Raw genomic sequence first — 19,495 nt, 5'->3', positions numbered from 1 at the left:
AAAGCTGACTGGGTTTCTCTCCACAGATGCTGCCTGACCTGAATTTCTCCAGCTATTTTTGTTCATATTTTAGAGGTGGAGAATTGAGAGGCCATGGAGCAATATTTCCTCCAAGTTCTGCAGCAACCGAAAAGTTCCTATATGGGCCACGCACAAGTCAACTTATTTAATTACTCAAAAAAAAACCTGAAAAGGCTACTAACTTAAATTGGTATGAAATAAAGTTAGAGCATTTTAATGGGATTTGTGGAAAGGAATTTTAAAATCAAATTGTCAGGTGATCACATGAGTAAATGGGATTTGGTGTGAGTACTATAAGTAGACTTTTCAAGGACTTCCAGTTTATTTAGGATGTAAACTGGAACTTGAATCAAGAGAGTGTCACTAGATTTCGAGGTAGCAAAGGCATGGATGAGCGTTGCAGCAGCTGAGCTGGTCACAGTCTGGGTTGGGCGAGGTAAAAGTAATTTGTTTTAGTGATGGAGTGAACATGTAATTGAAGCTGTTTTCATGGTTGGGTGGGACACAGCTTGCAAATATTCAGTTTCAACTTGGAAGGTGGCCAGGGAGGGGGATAGATTTGCTTTGCTTTGCTCTTCCTGGAATTTAATTGGAGGAAATTTCATCTCATCTAATATGAGATGCTGGACAAGCAGTTTGACAGATTGGGCAGTTGGGGGGAGCCTGACATACTTTCGAGTGAATGTGCCAAGAGACAGCTTGTGGGTGAGATGTAGATCCTTGGACTGGGATTTAGAACAGTACAGCACAATACAGGTCCTTCGGCCCTCGATGTTGTGCTGGCGTTTTATCCTACTCTAAGATCAAAATAACCTGAATACCCTACATTACTATTTGTTTGTTGAGGTGTGGATATCACTCAAGAGGTCATCTTTTATTGTCCATCTCTAACTGATCTTGTGATGGACCCACAGGGCCATTAGGGAAGGAATTCCAGGTTATTGACCCAGCAACAAATGAAAGTATGGTGGTGATCCAGATCCAATTTATTTATTGTATATGGCTTGGAAGGGTAATAGGGTGCAGAGTAGTGAAGTTCCCTTGTGCTCTTGTCCTTCTCTGTAGTAGAGGTCTTGGATTTGAAATGTACTATCTAAGGAGTCTTGGTTGTTACTACACTGAATCTTGTAAATGTTGCACACTCCTGCTACTGTGTCATTAGTGAAGTAAATAAATGAAAGAACTGGTAGATGTGATGCCGATCAAGTGGGATGCTTTGCCCTGGATGGTAGGACCATAAGAAATAGGGCCAGCAGTAGGCTGTTCATCCCCTGAGCCTGCTCCACCATTCAACAGGTTCATGACTGTTCTGGCGTTCATCATGTCCACTTCCCTGCCTTTGCTTGTAACCCTTGATTCCCCTACTAATTAAAAATCTATCTATTTCAGCCTTTAATATGCACAAGGATTCTGCCCCCTCAGCTCTCTGTGACAAGGAGTTCCAACAGCTGTCCACCCTCTGAGATGATGTTGAACTTTTTCAGTGTTGTTGGAGCTGTACCCATTTAGGCAAGTGGAGAGTACTTCATCATACTTTTGAATTGTCTTGAAGGTAGTGAATAGACATTGGGAAATCGAGGGCTGCAAAATTTACAGCCTCTGATCTGTTGTATCCACTGTATATATATGGCTGATTCCGTTTTTGGTTATTAGTAAATCTCAGTGAGGAGTTCAGCAACAGTAATGCCATTGAACATCAAGGGATGATGGTTAGATTCTTATTGGACATGGTCATTACCTGGCACTTGTATGGCACAAATGTTACTTTCCATACAATCAGCCCAAGGTTGGATGTTGCATCTGAACATAGATTGATTCTGATCTACTGAGGGATTGGTGGTGGGGAATTGGTTCTGTGGGTAAGTGAGATAAGCCCCCCTAAGTGCTTCTCAGATGAGAGACGGACTGGGTTTGAGGTGGGCTGGTAAGATAGAGAGAAGAAATTAAGAGTCAACAGGCAGAGCGTAAAAGGCGGAGTGAGAAAGCAGCTAGGAAGTAGAGGTGGTAATTTGATACAAAGTAACTGTAGAAAAATATTACAACTGGGGGAAAGAACAGCTGGGAGAAAGAATGTTCAGGAGAGGAGGCAGAATAACAAACGTGGTAACAGTAAACATACAGGTCATCCTGCTATGTTTTGTCAATGCAAATTGGCTGTAACATGATTTGATGAATTGTTGATGTTGTTTGGATAATGCAAGCTTTTCTACTGGACGGGTATAGCGGTTTTCTAATACAAATCTTCTACAGCGTGATTTTCTATAGTAGGTATCTGTAGTCCGATTTTCTATAGCATGAGGAACACAACTGTTGTGTTATAACAGAATGACCTGTATGTGCGGGACTGGGAGAGGAGGGCTTTTTCCAAGAAAGAGTAAATAGAAAACTTCCTGGAAAGGATGTGAGAGAGAGAGAGAGAGAGAGAGAGAGCAATAAAACTGTTCGAACAGAGTAGAAGCCTTGGGAAGCAGTGAGAGAAAACTGTGAAGTGAGATGACAATACAGCTATAAAGGTGGATAAAGACGTTTGGAAGCAGCTGGGAGAGAAATGTGGAGACAGTATAGACCAATTAGGGAGGAGGAGGATAGGGGGAAACAAAAACAGATACTTGAGGCAAAACAAGATTCAAGACCCTTCGCAGGAGTATTAGACAAATTTTGATACTGGGCCAGATACGAAAATATGAGGTTAGTTAACAAAAGGCTTTCTCGCTGCGGTGCATTTGAAAGTGTATGTTCAAGGAGGGAATTGAGGAGGAAAAGTGTAGAGATCCAAGGAATGAATTACAGTGAAAGGATCTTGGCAGTTGAAGATATTAAATTTGCAGTTGCCAACGCATTGTTTTGTGATACTACCTGTGATCGAAATTGATCTTTGTCTCTTCTATTTTGCATGGAACATGATGGTTGAAAGCTTTTATTCACAGTATTAGGAATACAGCAGTGAGTAACTCACCTCCTGACTTCCCAAAGCCTGTCCAACATATACAAGGCATAAATCAGGCGTATGATGGAATAATCCATACTAATCTTGAGGCGTGCACCTCTGTCAAGACTCTAGCTCAAGTAACTTAACACAATCCAGGTCAAAGCCTCCTACTCGATGAGCACCACATCCGCACCCATTGCTTCTCTTACATGCTCAGTAGCAGCCATGTGTACAATCCGCATCTTTGTGCAAAATCCTTATGCAGCATCTTCTAAATGCATGACCATTCCATCTAGAAAGACAAGACCAACAGATACATGGGAACAGCACCATCACCTGCACGTTTCTCTGCAAGCAACTCACCGTCATGACTTAAAAATATGTTGTCGTTCCTTCATTGTCACTGAGTCAACACCCTGGAATTCCCTCCCTAAGGCTATTGCAGGTGTTCAAGAATACATCTCACCACAATCTTCTCAAGGGCAACCAGGGACAGGCAAGAAATGCTGGCCAATCAGAAACATCCAGGATCCACGAGAGTTTTAAAAGAAAATATGGTTGATTTGTAACTGTCTTATGTTGTGGCCAAGCACTCCATTAAGTTCACGGACAATTAGGAATTTACCACAAATCATCCTTGCCAGTACTGTCCGCATTCCATCTAAGGATAAAGTGAAAATTAAATGTCAGACAACAAGGCAAGCTTCTACCAGAAACAGAAGTAAATTGCAGGTGAAACTCCATAGGTATGACTGCATCTAATAGAAGAAGGTAGTGTTCAAGTTTTGTATTGGGTGACTTTTTCAGAACTAATAGCAGTGAATGAAAAGTGGTATTTCTGCTGAAGAACAGGTTGAGGGGTATGAGGTAGAGGTGGAAATCGAGTTGAGAGAGTGACAAATGAAAGGGGGAGGTAAACAAGGGGATTAGAGATAGCAGGTCAGTATAGAAGAGAAGCTGAATTGGTAATGAGAGCTGAAAGTAGGAGAGAATATGTAGGCTGTGCTGTAAGCAATGCATTTCATGACAGGTCCAGAGGTGGGTTTCAAAAGAATGGAAGGACATAATCAGGCTGTAATGTTATTGAACACGATGCAGGAGAGTCCCCAAGAGAACATGAGATGCTGTTCTTCGAGCTTATGCTGAGGCTTTCTGAAACATTGCAGTAAGCCTGAGACACAAACATTGGAGTGGGAACGCAGTGTCTTGAAGTGGCAGACACTGGAAGCTCTGTTTAATTTTTTTGGACAGAACGTAAGTGTTCTGGAACATGATCACCCACTCTTATGTTCAGTGTCCCCCCCCCTGTAGAGACCACACTGAATAGTGAATATAGTAGATGAGATTGAATGAAGTGCTGATCAATTACTGCTTTACCTGGGAGGTATATCTGGGGTGTCGAAAGAAAGGAGATTGGAGATTAATGGGCCTACATTACACCTCCGATTGCATAGGAATGTGTTAGGAATGGAGGGGGAGTGGACCAGGGTGTCCTGGAGGGATCAGTCCTTGCAGTAAGCTCAAGGCACCATGCTGGATGCCAGATTAGTTTAACATCAAAATAAAGTGCTGGTCAAACTTGGCATTAATGGGAAAGTAAAAGCATTCACTCATTAAAAACACTGAGAGACTAAAGCAAAAAATGGAAATCTGAAATCATTAAAAATGCTTTTAAATAGGTCAGGCAGAACCTGTGGAGGAAGGTGATCTTTAATCAGAACTGGAGAGACTCTAGGGTAGAGATATAATAATATAGAACCAGAGCTAAACTGTTTTGGCAGAAAACAGTGCTGGGGGTTGAAGAAGATGGTGGAGAAAAGTGATGAGGGCTCATAAAGAAAAGCTGATGAGAAGAGGAAATATGTTAACACTAGGCTGACCAGAGAGATATTTTCATTAAAAATATCTGCCAGTTTGGAGTGAAGCGGAAAAGAGACCAATTTTGAATACATAGAGAGGCAGGATGAATAGAAAAAATAAATACCTTGACTCCTATCCAAATTTGAAGTTTCTGCTCCATTGTGATTGTATTTCCAGTGCAGTTCAGCCAATGGCGGACCAGTACTAATGTCTAAGAAATTGCAAGCACTGTTCCATGATCTTTTACAGTAACTCATTTTTTCTAAAAAAAAAGTTCCAAGTGGGAGCAGACATGAAAAGGTAGGAGAAAGATGGAACAAAGTATGGGACAACTACATAGAATTGATAAATTGCAGAAAACTTTATTAGGAGAAAATGCAGTGAAGTGAGATTTCGCACTAGATCCAAAACTGATAATGCCCCATAACAAAATAATTACCATGCAGTGTTTGTACTAATTGCGCCAGTTTGTGGGCAGTGGAAAGGCCAATAGCTTTTTTTAAAATCCAACAATTTGGTTTGGGTGGGTTTCGCTTCGGCGGGTCGGTGTGGACTTGTTGGGCCGAAGGGCCTGTTTCCACACTGTAATGTAATCTAATGACATGGATATGTATGTTTGAGAAGCTTTTTTTCAAACCTGACTGCCAGTGAAGTTAAAAAGATAATTCTATACAGTGTTCTCTTTTAGCACTACAGAGTTTTGCAAGTGGTGGGTTAGACATTGATTTAAAAAAAAGTTTGTTTTTGTGATAAACCTTGTCTTACATGTTTTTGTACAGCATTTTTTACCAGTCCTAAATATTTGATTTGTATTTTCAATATATTTTGAAAAGACCATAAGATGTCATAGAAATAGACTTTTCAGCCCATCGAATCTGCTTCACCATTCAACGAGATCATGGTTGTCTGATTATTCCAAAAACACTTTTAGTTTATGGAAGATTCTACTTTTGGCAAGATATAAATTATTTTGAGATTAAGTTTGAGCTACAAAAAAATCCATTAGTACAAATCTGTACAATTTAGGTCCAGATTGCCAATTGGAGTCAAAGCGAAACCCTTGAACCATGTTTAGTGCTTAACACATCTTTATTCAAGAAAAGTGAAGATTTTTAATTAATACATATTTTTAAAACTTTGTTTCAGGCTTCCTATGGAAGTTCAAGTCCAGGTATGTGCTTATCTCCTTCACTTCCATTCCTGCTCATAGTGAGAAATCAATTTTCAAGGTGTTTGGGTATCACCCTTTTACATTGTTTCAATAGTTTGAAACAACTTTTCTTTTGTAAATTATTATTGGCTCCATCCTACAAAGTAAGAGTGAAATGCGGGTTAGATCATATGTTACAACAAATAAGTTACAACTGAAATCATAAATGAACAGTTAGATGTATTTGTGAACAATTATGTATTGAGCTAATTCAATCAAATCTCTTATTTTGCAATGATGGGAACAGAGACGAGATTTCTTCAAACCAAATTAACTGCATTGTTTGGATTTTGTGAAAATTGTTTGACAGCATTGTGAAGGATGTACAGTTCTGGCTTTAATCTTTGGCCATCCACTTTAATCATAAATGCAAAGATAATCTATTCATTCTCTTGATGTCGATGCTGCTCTTAAAATTAGGATAGTTATATCAAAAAGGTTAGATAAGAATTTGAATAAAATATTAATATTTAAATATTTGAAAATGGAGTATAACTTTAGCAACCTCTCTTTCAGGCAAAGAAACTCTTAAGCTTTTTATTAAATTTCTTGGCTCTGGCATTTAATCAGTATGTATACTGATTGCCTCTTGCAAATATGAAACATTTAACACTGTGTGAGGGAGGAACAAAGCGGAGATTCTAATTAAATTCGCAAGAAGTTGAGGCGAGTGATGCTCTTAGGTTTATGATAAGATTTTATTTTGATGTTACTTTGACTTTGCAGTAATGAGCAACTGCAGGTACACCTGAGATTGACTGGTTTTTTTCCATAATTGTAGCCACTGGTACAAATCATTGCAAATATAGCTATGTCGTTAAAATTTGAATTGGTTTGGGGACATGGATTTAGCTCCCACAATGGCATCTCGTAGAGTTTCAATTCAGTTAGTGTCACTAATAATGACTGCGACAACTGTCATTGATTGTTGTGAAAATACACTTAGTTCATTTTAGGGAAAGATATCTGCCATCCTTACCTACCTGTGATTCTAAACAGTATGGTTGACACTTAACTGCCGTCTGAAATGGCCTCCCAAATCACTCAATGCTGTGGGTGACAAATGATTATTGTGCAAGTGCTTCCCACATTCCATGAAAGAATAGAAACCATATTTGAGCTGTGGTTTTCCAGTTTAAATTTTCGTCTGATGGGTATGTTTCTTGAATAAATTGAACATGTGTTTTTAGGTACTCTACAACAAAGGGTGTGTATGATGCAGGCACTACAGTTTTCCCAAACTTAGTTTTATTGCAATATCTTATTGAATCAAAAGTGCAGGTTATCAGCTTAGTGGTGAAGCAGCCCTCTTTTGCGTATGGCTAAAGTGCCATTAAGGTAATGTAGCATTTACATCTGTTGAAGTACTAAAGATTGGTCAGCAGGGGTCCAATCCATTTATTAATGAAAGATCGGTGATATTGTTACTGCCCATCAATCAAGTATATCTTGAATTAACTTGAATGACCATCTACCATTCAGCAATGTATTTCTTTTGTATATGTATATTCTTTAACCCTGCATGAATAAGGAGTCTGTGTGTACATAAAAGGAAATGCAGTACTTGCATGAGCAAAAAATAAATTTGGAATGTTGGATTCAGGCTCCATTAAACAATTTTTGATAATAGATATTTCATGAACATATTCTGCTTATTTGCATATTCTGTTTTAAAACATGTACCTTCAATTTTATTTAATTTGAGTCAAATGCATCTTTATCTTTGGGCAGCACTCTGATTATATCTGCCTGTCGAATGGGATTCTGTAGGTTTATTTAATTTAATGTTCTCTAATTCTATGGAAGTGTTTCATTTATCAGTATTCATGGAAGTTGTGTAGATATAAGTTTTTTTTTAAAGAAATGAATCTTATACCTGTAATACTCTCGTAGTTATCCCTAATGGTGCTATTGTCTCTCCTACTCTTTCTCACTTCAGAAATGGTTCAGTCGCTAGCACATGCACAGTTGGGATAACAGTAGCAAGTGAGATATTTCACATACTAAAGATTTTAATGTTGTAGTACATTGAATAAATCTCTGCACCTCTGATTTTTGTAAGCTGTCTGCATCCATTGTAGTTTTTCTTTCCCCATCAGGATGGTCTGAAGGCCTCCAGATCTTGGTCGAACAGTCTCTATCCACTACCACCCTCCTTTGCCTGGATAAACTTATTTTCACTTTGAAAAACGATTCCTTTTTCTCATCTCTCTTTCTTTGGTCCCAGTTATGTCTGTCTAATTGTGGAGTATGTAGAACTTTCCTTGTTTTAGAACTGCTTGTTTGGGGGAATCACTTGGCTCTTTCTCTAGTACATCAGTAATGTCACTGATGCTGCTTTCTGCCCTTGTCTGGACTTGGAAAACTTAAATCAGTTTTGCTTCCAACTTTCATCCTTCTCTCACCTTCACTTAGTCTGTCTTTAGCTCTACCATCTTTTCCTTGACCTCTTGATCTTCTACTTCTAGGGATAGGCTGTCCACCAAATCCATTACAAATTCACCAACTGCCGCAGTTAACTCAATACATCTCCTTACACCCTGCTTCCTACGAGGATCCATTCCATTCTTCCAGATTTGCCATCTCCGTTGCATCTATTCTGATTGTCACCTTCAACTGTGGTCCTGACTATGGTTGAGGCCCCTCCCCACCAACACCCAAAACGCACACAATTCCTATGCAAAGCAGAAGGTGTAAGACTTGTCCATTGACCACCTTCATCCTTGTTGTCAAGGTCCCAAACACACCTTCCAAGAAAAGTTGCATTTCACTTTCATTACCTCCAATCTAGTTTACTATGTCCGTTGCTCATATTGTGGTCTTTACATTGGAGAGACAAAATGCACATTGTGGAACACCACTGCTGTGTCTGTAGGAATGACCTCAACCATATCATTACATTAAACCATTTTGCTCTATGCTAACATTTCTGTCCTGGACCTATTGCAGTATTCCAATGAGGCTTAACACAAACCGGAGGAACAACACCTATTTTTCTCATTAGACACTTTACTGTCTTTAGGACTCAATACTGAGTTGCACAGCTTCAAAACATGACCTCCGTCCTTTTTTTTTTCTTGCATCCCCGGTCTTATTTTAGTCATGTTTGACGTCGCTTTCAGCGGGCTGGACCCATTTTCCAGAATTCCAGATAACCCACCCCACTCTTTGGGGGGGGGGGGGGGGGGCGGAAATGGGGTTTTTCCCTCACATCTCCTTTAAACCTTATGGCCCATACCTTAAAGCTATGGTCACTGACCCTCATTAAGGGAAAAAAAATTATTTCTGTCTGCCCTCTTAAGTTTCCGTATCTTGATCATGCCCACCCTGAATCTCCTCTGCTCAAAGCAGAACAATCCCAGTCTCTCCAATTTCTTTTTATAACTGAAATTCTGCAGCCCATGCGATATCCTGATAAATCTCCTCTGCATCCTGTCCAGCACTATCACATCCCTCCTATAGTATGCAGCATTAGACTTTTGTTTGCTTTGCTCATTCTTTGAGAGGATTAGTGTTCTGAGGATATTATTCCAAATTTATTATTCATAGTTCAGCTAGTCATCAGTGAAAACCAGCTTTTTTCGAACTGGAGTGATAGTTATGCATATGTTTGAAGTGAAATTAGAGTCAAAGAGTCATAGAGATGTACAGCATGGAAACAGACCCTTTGGTCCAACCCGTCCATGCTGACCAGATATCCCAACCCAATCTAGTCCCACCTGCCAGCGCCCGGCCCATATCCCTCCAAACCCTTCCTATTCATATACCCATCCAAATGCCTTTTAAATGTTGCAATTGTACCAGCCTCCACCACATCCTCTGGCAGCTCATTCCATACACGTACCACCCTCTGCGTGAAAAAGATGCCCCTTAGGTCTCTTTTATATCTTTCCCCTCTGACCCTAAACTAATGCCCTCTAGTTCTGGACTCCCTGACCCCAGGGAAAAGACATTGTCGATTTATCCTATCCATGCCCCTCATAATTTTATAAACCTCTATAAGGTCACCCCTCAGCCTCCGACGCTCCAGGGAAAACAGCCCCAGCCTGTTCAGCCTCTCCCTGTAGCTCAGATCCTCCAACCCTGGCAACATCCTTGTAAATCTTTTCTGAACCCTTTCAAGTTTCACAACATCTTTCCGATAAGGAGACCAGAATTGCACACTATATTCCAACAGTGGCCTAACCAATTTCCTGTCCAGGTGCAACATGACCTCCTAACTCCTGTACTCAATACTCTGACCAATAAAGGAAAGTATATCAAATGCCTTCTTCACTATCCTATCTACCTGTGACTCCACTTTCAAGGAGCTATGAACCTGCACTCCAAGGTCTCTTTGTTCAGCAACACTCCCTAGGACCTTACCATTAAGTGTATAAGCCCTGCTAAGATTTGCTTTCCCAAAATGCAGCACCTTGCATTTATCTGAATTAAACTCCATCTGCCACTTCTCAAATCCTGTTGTAATCCTCAGATCCTGTTGTAATCTGAGGTAACCCTCTTCGCTGTCCACTACACCTCCAATTTTGGTGTCACCTGCAAACTAGTTCTCCCTGTATTCCATGAGATCTAACCTTGCTAATCAGTCTCCCATGGGGAACCTTGTCGAACGCCTTACTGAAGTCCATATAGTACTGCTACTGCTCTGCCCTCATCAATCTTCTTTGTTACTTCTTCAAAAAACTCAATAAATTTTGAGAGACATGATTTCCCATGCACAAAGCCATGTTGACTATTCCAAATCAGTCCTTGCCTTTCCAAATACATGTACATCCTGTCGGTCAGGATTCCCTCCAACAACTTGCCCACCACTGAGGTCCGGCTCACCGGTCTATAGTTCCCTGGCTTGTCTTTACCGCCCTTCTTAAACAGTGGCACCACATTTGCCAACCTCCACAGTCTTCCGGCACCTCACCTGTGACTATCGATGATATAAATATCTCAGCAAGAGGCCCGGCAATCCCTTCTCTAGCTTCCCACCGAGTTCTGGGGATTTATCCACTTTTAACCATTTCAAGACATCCAGCACTTCCTCCTCTGTAATCTGGCAAGATGTCACCATCTATTTCCCTACACTCTATATCTTCCATATCTTTTTCCACAGTAAATACTGTCACAGTAAATGGGGAATTTAGTATTTCCCCCATTTTCTTGTTTTGATTTATTGGTTTGAAGTGTGCTGTTTTAATGATTGCTTTGAGGGGCTTATTTATTTGGGGAGAATAAAATCAACTTTTCTCCTTTCAGTTGAGAGCAGTTTGTCAAAATTGCTTGTGGCAAACTGATTCTCCTGAGAAAGGGAGATAGGTCTGTTTAAAAAAAAAACATTATCTCAGCATAAGGTGTTTAGTTAAAAATGTGACAGACCGAAACTGTTTGGTTGAAGCTCTGAAGGGGTTATTTGAAGCTAGAAAGCTAAGTTGCATGGAAGTCTTCAGGAAGAGTTTATCAGATCCTCAAGATTGAGAATTGAAACCACGGTTAGTTTAAACCTGAATGTTCTGAAAGCAGAGGAACTTCTCTCTGTTAGAGTACTGGAAAGCAATGTTTTTGGGATTATTGGGATTGTAGTTTCAAAATCTTTTAAATTTGTGATTGTGTAAATAATTGATTAGTTCTGTTTTGTCTTTGTTTCTTTTACTTGCAATTTCTGTTTTATAGTTAAATCTGAAAATGTAGCATTGCATGCTTGTTTCAGTGAAAGACCACCTCTTTAAAATCAATAAAACCAAAATATGATTGATCAAGCCAGGTTTCAGCCTAGGATTTGACTTCTCCAGTGGGGGTGCTTGGTGGGATTTTTGAAATCACTGGTTTAAGGAAGTTCAGTGTCTTTTTAAAAGTAACAGCTGAGTGGTGGCTCTGGACATAGAATCCATTGTCTTCTGCATAGGATCGTTGTATGGAGTTTGAAGACGGTTATGAATATTGCCAAGAGTTTTCTGAAGTGGAAGATTAAACAGTGAATAATTTGAAGTCTTTGATTAAAGCTAAACTGAGAAAGGTAGCAGATAAGCTGAAGTTAGAAGTAAAATCAGGATCTCAAGAGAATGAGATGCCTCAAGCATTTATCTGGTTATCCAACATTTGGAATTGGAAGAACGGAAATCTGAAATTGAGCTGTAACAGCTGGGATTACCCAAGATAATGGTAGAAATTAAAACACTTGATTAGAGGAGAGAGAGAGAGAAACTAAGACAGACAAAGGGATGCAAAGTTAAGAAAACTTGGATTGGAAATGGTGGAAAGAAGAAAACAGAGAAATGGCATATGAGAGGAAAAAGAAAAGCAGAGAAAATGGAAAGAAAGATGGAATTGAGTTTGGGACCTTGGAGAACATGAGTTGCCGAAGAAGGATTTGATTTAATATAAGGATCCATCATTAACGCCTCAGTTTATTGAAGATGGAGTTGAAAGGTATTTTTAGTTCATTGGGGAATATAGCCGGACAGATGAAATGGCCAGAAGTGGTTTGGACCTTCAAAAGTTTAGAAGAGTACAGCTGTGACTCTGTTCTTCAGCTGGTCAAAAAAAATCTGAAGAGTGCAAACTGTCCGAGACAGTAATCAATGCTGAAGAATTAATGCCTGAAGCTTATCAATTAAAATTTAGGACTACAAGAGAAAGAAACCTAATCAGACACTTGCAGAATTTGTGAAGGACAAATGTATGTTGTGGGAACATTGCTTTAGATCACTTAATCTAGAGAAAAAAAGATTGAAAACGCAAAGGAAATCATGATTATGGAAAAATTCAAATAAAATATTCCCAGAAATGTAACAACTTCTTTGGGTGAGTGTCAAGTATTCAAGATCAGAGAAGTAGCAGTTCTGGCAGATATCTATGATATCCTCTGTGCAGGAAATGGACCCACAGAAATCCACAAAGAAGTTTGCAGATCTGAAGGTTGAAGATCTGAAATTTGAGAAAATCTGAGAGTGAAAAGTTAATAATTTTAGAATAGACAGGACACCACCTCACCGGAGGAGAATGGTTAGACCAAGAAATTACATAAAAGTATAACATGTATCTTTTGTAATAAGATAGGACATAGCAAAGCCAGTTGCTTGAAGTTAAATAGGAAACTCATTGTAGTGGAAGGAATATTTAAGGAATCTTCAGAAAAGGGGATGTCAGTAAAGGAATTAGGTATTAAAACTGTAGTGGGAGTTCAAAGTGAACATTTATCCTGAGAATGTACTAAGAAGGGAGAGATGGCTCAGGATAGTCATAAATTTCATTTTGAAGTAATGACCAGGAGAATCAAAACTAGTTGTTCTGGATATTATCTTAAAAGGGGAGGTAGTTCATTATGCTTCAAGTCAAAGAGGTAACAATAAAGATACCGAGAAACACTTGAGCAAATTGGTCATTGATGCTGCCTGATGATACTCTTGGTCTTCCAGAGGGGTTAATGAAGGGATAAAGAAAACATTGAAGGCATTCTTGGAGATTAAAAACCTGCCTTATTATTACAGAGTTGGACTATAGAATGACTTTGTAAATTGAGAGGTTGAAGTAGGAGTAACAAAACAAATTCCTGTGGAAGAAAATGATCTGGCACGTCAAGAATATTAGTTTTATGAGGCGTGGTGAAGAAACCAATTGAGGTAAAAGAAACCAAATTGTTATAGGAGGAACATTGTGGATTATTTTCTGACCTTGTGGATTATTTTCTGGAACTCCAACTTGGGACCATTGAGGTGATTTTAAAAAAAAAGACTTGTTCAAGCAGGAAGGTGGTTTGGAAATGGTGTGAAAAGAAACAATTTTTGGAATTTCACAAAAAAAATGAAGTTGAAAAGACCAAGAATCCAATGTTTAACTGTTTTCTTCACTTGAAATACAAGTGGATTTGACATTGAAAATGTTGCATCCAGTGCTTGCTCAGAAATTGAATCAGAAACCTGAGTGGTGGTGTTTTTAAAAATGCAGAGTACTAATGAGAAAATGGAGAACACTTCAAATATCTGTCGTTGAGGAACCAACTGTAGTTCATCAGGTGGTAGTTCTATCTGATTATCACAACTAAATTTTACTATTGGCTTACACAATTCAAAATGGCAGGTTACTTAAGTATTAGGGAAATACCAGCTATTATATTAAACATTTTTATTGATGAGGATGAAGTATAGACCTAGTGTTGACATGAAAGACTAGATGTCAGTCATGACACACACCAATTAGTCAGAAAACCCAACTCCTAATTAAACCTGCATTTTTAATTCTAATACCAATTTTTGAAGAACCATTTAGCAGAGTCTCAACAGATTGTGTTGGCCTCCTAAAATCTGGAATGGGAACCAGTATCTTTTAATGATTATGGACTTTTTCACAAGATTTCCTGAAACAGTTGGAAAAAATGTAAATGTAAAAAGGTTAGTTTTCTTTTTAAATAAGATAAAGATTATCCAAAGAAATACAGTCAGATCAGGACTCAATTTTTAAGTCACAAATATTGTCACAAAAGAAATAATGAATACTTAGGAATAAAACAATTTGCATCTTCTGCTCATCATGTGCAATTGCAAGGTGATTGAAAAAGATTGCATCAAAATTGAAGACCACAATTAAAGTTTGTTGCCAAGAATGTCCTCATGTTTGGGTTAAACAAATTGCTTTGGTACTATTTGCTATCAGGAACATAGGATTTAGTAGTTTTAAAATGAGATATGGACATAAGGTAAGAGGAGCACTTAAATTGATTAGAAAAATTATAAACTGAAGCTCATGGTGATTCCAACCCATGTTTCAAGTTTGAGAGCAGCTTTTTAGGGGAATATGAGTTAGTTAAACAAAATTTGAAAGGTGATCAACATAGTGATGAGTACATAAAAAAAAGCTGAAGTTCAGTTTTGTTTATGGAAGACACGATTAGTATTACAAAAACAGTAATTGTTGGAAAGGCTCAGCAAGTCTGGCAGCATCTGTGAAGAGTTGACATTTCGGGTTATGATAATGCTGTAGCTATAGAGGTTATTTTGTCCTGGTTTCTTTCGAGAGAGATTGAACAAGAGGTGACGAGCTGACTAAATAAGACCATTTGGGTAAACTGCATGGGAGGCCTTGGGTTTTTTTAACAGCCTGAATGGGTGCGGCCATCTCTTAGATTAGGATTTCTGGGTTTTGGTTTTTCAGTAGCATCAGAAACTATTGGGACCTCAACAGAGTTGGAAGCTTCATTGAATTTCTCCTGGCTACTGCTCTCTCTGAATTTTCTGTGTCATTTTTCTTTCTGGATTGGAGAACTACATATGAGAATGTGTCTGAATTAGCAATTTTGACTAAGGATGTGTTTAAGGTATATTACTATATTGGAACAGTTATTTAGTAATAGTTACCATATCTATTATTCTGTTAAGTTTTTCAATAGTTAAAGTTATTCTAAATTTTTCTTTCTTTAGTCGAACTTTCGCTACAGTGTTCAAATAAATTGTGCTTTGCTTAATGTCAAGTAGTTTACCAGATGCATTATATCTAGAACAGGCACTCAACAGGCTACTTTAAAATATTTTGGGGTGCCTGGACTGGTCCATAACAGGGTCCAGTGACCCTTCCTCAGAACTTGTGGTTGCTGAGAAAAAGTTTTTGTTTTGCAGAACGTAGGGTGGAGGGAAGGGTGGAAGAGAAAAGAGTTGGATAGACAAAGGAGTAGATAATGATTAGCCTGGGAGAATGTTAGCCACCGATGTATCCGTTAGTAGCTATTCAATGCGTGTAATAAACCACGTGATAATAAGGCCTGGTGTTTGAGGTAAGGACCTAAGCGAAGGTGCCTGAAGCCCTAAAATTGTTGAACTCGATTTTGAGTCCAGAAGGCTGTAGAATTTCCAAGTGGAAGATGAGGTGCTGTTCTTCCAGCTTATGCTGAACTTTGCTGGAGCACTGCAGCAAGCCTGAGACAGAGATGTTGGCCAGGGAACAAGGTGGTGTTGAAGTGACAGGTAACTGGAAGCTCTGGGTCCAGCTGTGCCAACAAATGAGGTTTTGGCAGAGCCTAACTGAGAAACTATTCAAACTGGCTTGTTTCACTGCAAGATGACAAGTTTCATTGCTTGTACTTATTTTTCTCTGAGTGAACCTCTGTAATTCGTGCATGGCAGCAAATCCTGAAGCCAGAAGTCGATTGGTAAGCGTGGACCTTCCGAACGGCTGTGTACAGGGGAACCTTGATTATCCGAATACCAATTATCTGAATATCGGATAATCCAAAGGAGATGTCGAGATCCCGATAGAAACATTATATCAAAGACTTGTTTTCAACAGTGATCGCGCCTTTAGTTACACTGATTAAACAGGCACCGTCTCCAAATGACTGACTGTCTGCCCCTTCTCTCTCCCCACACCTTTCCCTGGAGTTCTGCAGAGAGGTGTACCCTAATCTCTTCTCTTTTCCCCCCCCCCCCCCAGTTTCCCAGGAATAATGTCTTTAACATTGTCCTATGCAGGGCAAACATAGAACCTGTCAAAAATTTGCAGTAAATAGTGTGAGTGCTATTTGGAAACTTGCCCCACAAAGGGAGCTGGACCGAGTTGGGGGGTGGGGTTGGACTAGTTTTTTGGGGGGTTGGGTGGGGTTAGACCGGATTCCCGGTTGAGGGGGGAGGGTTGTGGGGCAGTGCTGGACAGGGGGGGGGGTGGGCCTCGCGCGCTGTGTGCTGCTGCTCGTCTCCTGAATCGGGTGCAGACTTTAAAACTCAGAGCCCCAGAAAGGCATTTAATCGATTTTCCAAATAATCGATTATCTGAACGAAATAGTGCCTGCCCATCTTGTTTGCGTAATCGAGTTTCCACTGTATTAGTTTTGTTACCTATCTCTGTGAAGCCATTAAAATCAAGGTTCACTGAACCTTGTCAAATCAAAAAGAAATTAAATGATGTTTTTTATGTGGTGAATATTCCACACAGGAGAGAGAATTAGCGAGTGTATGGTTTAATCTGTTGAAAAGATAGTGTGATGGGCAATAGTCAGGAGAAAAATGTACATACAGTAGTGAAAGAAATAGGGAGTGAGAAAGAAATATAAGAACAACTGGAGAATGAGTAAGAAATTGAAAATTCAGAAGTTGATCCTCCAGTAATCAAATTAGTAAACATGTAGGTACTTAAACGATTAAATGTTCTATCTTCCAAAAGATTTTCGAGGTGACTTACAAAGATTATTGCTGAATTGTAAGCCAGTTTGTGGCAATGTGCCAGAGAGAACTTTTGACTGATCATTTTAATTTGGGAGTCAGTTACCTATAAAATAACACCCTTACAGACTCAATCTGATCCAATTAGCTCAAGTGAAGAAAAAGATTAAGTTGACGATGGACAACAACGTTGTTGAACTGAGTCATAGTAGCTATCATGATGGTGCTGAAACTGAATGGATCACAAAGATTCTCTATTGTTATTATGAAAACAACATGATGACAAAGACAGACTTGTATGTTATGCCAAGACAGGAGGATTGCATTGAATGAGTTGGGCGAGTACCATTTGTTATAAAGTATGGTCTTGCTAAAAGGATATTAACAAGTTACGCTGATTGATCGAGCCAAAGTAATATCAACTTTTTGTAATAGCGGTTGGAGTTTATCAATGCAAAGAGATGCCATTTGTTAGGAGAAATGCAGCAACAGCATTCAACAGTTAACTAGTAACGTCATTGAGTTTTAAGATTATTTGGCTATGCTTATGACAATTGAGTTGATTTTGGCCACATCTGGAAAGAGCATTTACACCACCTGACCAAACTTTGATTTTCGAGAATAACTGATTTGATTACAAGTATGGTAAAGGTGAATTTGGCAAGGCAAAGGTGTCTTTTTATAGGTCATGTGGAACAACAGCAAAGAGCATCTCGAGAAGCCTGAGGGCTATTTTGGATTTTCCTGTGCCTAGGACAAAATGTGAAATTTTGCATTATGATGATATGATTAATTCTATGGTTGGTTTGTTCCTAAGTTCACTGTCATTGTACCTTCAGATTTGTTAAAGAAAGTCAGGAAGTTTGAATCGACACAAGTATTAACATGTCTTTGAAAACTTAAAAGCTATGCTAACAAATGTGCAGTTTTGGCAGAACCTAATTGAGATACTCTTCAAACTGACTTGTTCCACTGCAAGATGACAAGTTATAGTCCCTGTAATTATTTTTCTGAGTCAACCTCTGTAGTTCGTGTACAGGAGCAGATTCTGAAGCCAGAAGTCAGTGCTGGAAACATACTGATTTGGTATGCACAGACCCACTGACCAGCTGTTGGGGGAACATTGGTGATGAGATTAGAATTGATCAGTCTGTCGGTTACTTTACAAAAAAAATGTTAGCATGTATGTTCTGAAGTAAGTATTTTAAATAAGGATATTCTAAAGGAAAAGGAGCCATTGAGTTTTGTGATGGTTCTATACCATGGTTTGATTATGTTAAAAATGTTTCAAAGTGCCTTTGAAAATTTGGAAGCTCTTCTGGTTTTCCTAATTGAGAAGCAGTTCAGATACTGAAAACTTAAAATTTGATTCTCTGACAAACTGGCAAGCACAGAGATGTTTAAAAAGTTAGATGTTATACCTTGCAGAAAATTATTGAGGTGAAGGCCATAACAGATGATGGTTGTTGATCATAGAATGCCGACACTGTGGAAACAGGCCATTTTGCCTAACAAGTCCACACTGACCCTCTGGAAAGTATCCCACCTAGACCCATTCCCCTCCATTTCCCCAGACTAATGCCCCTAGCCTACATCCCTGAGCAATATGGGCAATTTAGCATGGCCAATCCATCTAACCTGCACATCTTTGTATTGTTGGAGGGAACAGGAACACCCAGAGGAAACCCACGCAGACATGGGAAGAATGTGCAAACTCCATACAGGCAGACAGTCCTCGAGGCTGAAATCGAACCCATATCCCTGGCCCTGTGAGGCAGTGCTAACTGCTGAGTCGCCGATTTCAGAGGACGAGTTTAAGGACTCCTGTGCAAGAAACAGCTGAAATGACTTGTCAAACAACTGCTTCATCTGAATAGCCAGGAAAATCTAAAAACTGCATGTTAAAACCAAAACGTTATCAGGTGTAAGCAACGCTAAATTTGAGTAGCATTTTTAATAAGTGAGTGCAATATCACCAATAGTACTAATGACATGTATATAAAGGTTTGAGGGGAACGGCATTACACCAGAATGGATTGTTGAGAATCAGAATGTAGTAGCAGAGAGCAGGCATATAACCTCCTCTCAGTACCAAAGTATACAGGAGGAGGAAAGACACATAATTTGAACAGTGTATTCCTACAAAATAAAACACAATTCCTAAATAATATTTTACATTAACAAATGCAAACTTTAATTTGAAGGTCTTACTGATCTCTGGTGCAAGGTACCTGAATTGTATTCAACAAATTTGCTCCCACCTCCCCAACACGAAGAAGGCAGAAAGGTTTACCTGTTTGTAGAATATGCCTAAATTATTCTTAATTCCATTGTAAAGAG

General features: G+C 39.2%; 1 protein-coding gene across 5 annotated transcripts in view; it reads left to right on the top strand.

The window, feature by feature from the left end:
• Positions 1–19,495, top strand: part of LOC122549366 (mesoderm induction early response protein 3-like) — a 76,366-nt gene that overhangs the window by 4,446 nt on the left and 52,425 nt on the right. For 2 of the 5 annotated variants that reach the window (XM_043689098.1, XM_043689089.1), the window contains exon 2: positions 5,957–5,981. In XM_043689098.1, coding sequence (XP_043545033.1) covers positions 5,957–5,981 — 25 coding nt within the window. The other 3 variants (XM_043689105.1, XM_043689080.1, XM_043689114.1) reach the window with 3 other exon arrangements.

The sequence above is a fragment of the Chiloscyllium plagiosum genome, chromosome 1 (genome assembly GCF_004010195.1).
Source record: "Chiloscyllium plagiosum isolate BGI_BamShark_2017 chromosome 1, ASM401019v2, whole genome shotgun sequence".
In the NCBI taxonomy this organism is placed as follows: domain Eukaryota; kingdom Metazoa; phylum Chordata; class Chondrichthyes; order Orectolobiformes; family Hemiscylliidae; genus Chiloscyllium; species Chiloscyllium plagiosum.
The sequence above is the reverse complement of the archived record's forward strand: the minus strand, read 5'-3'. Positions and strand labels throughout refer to the sequence as shown.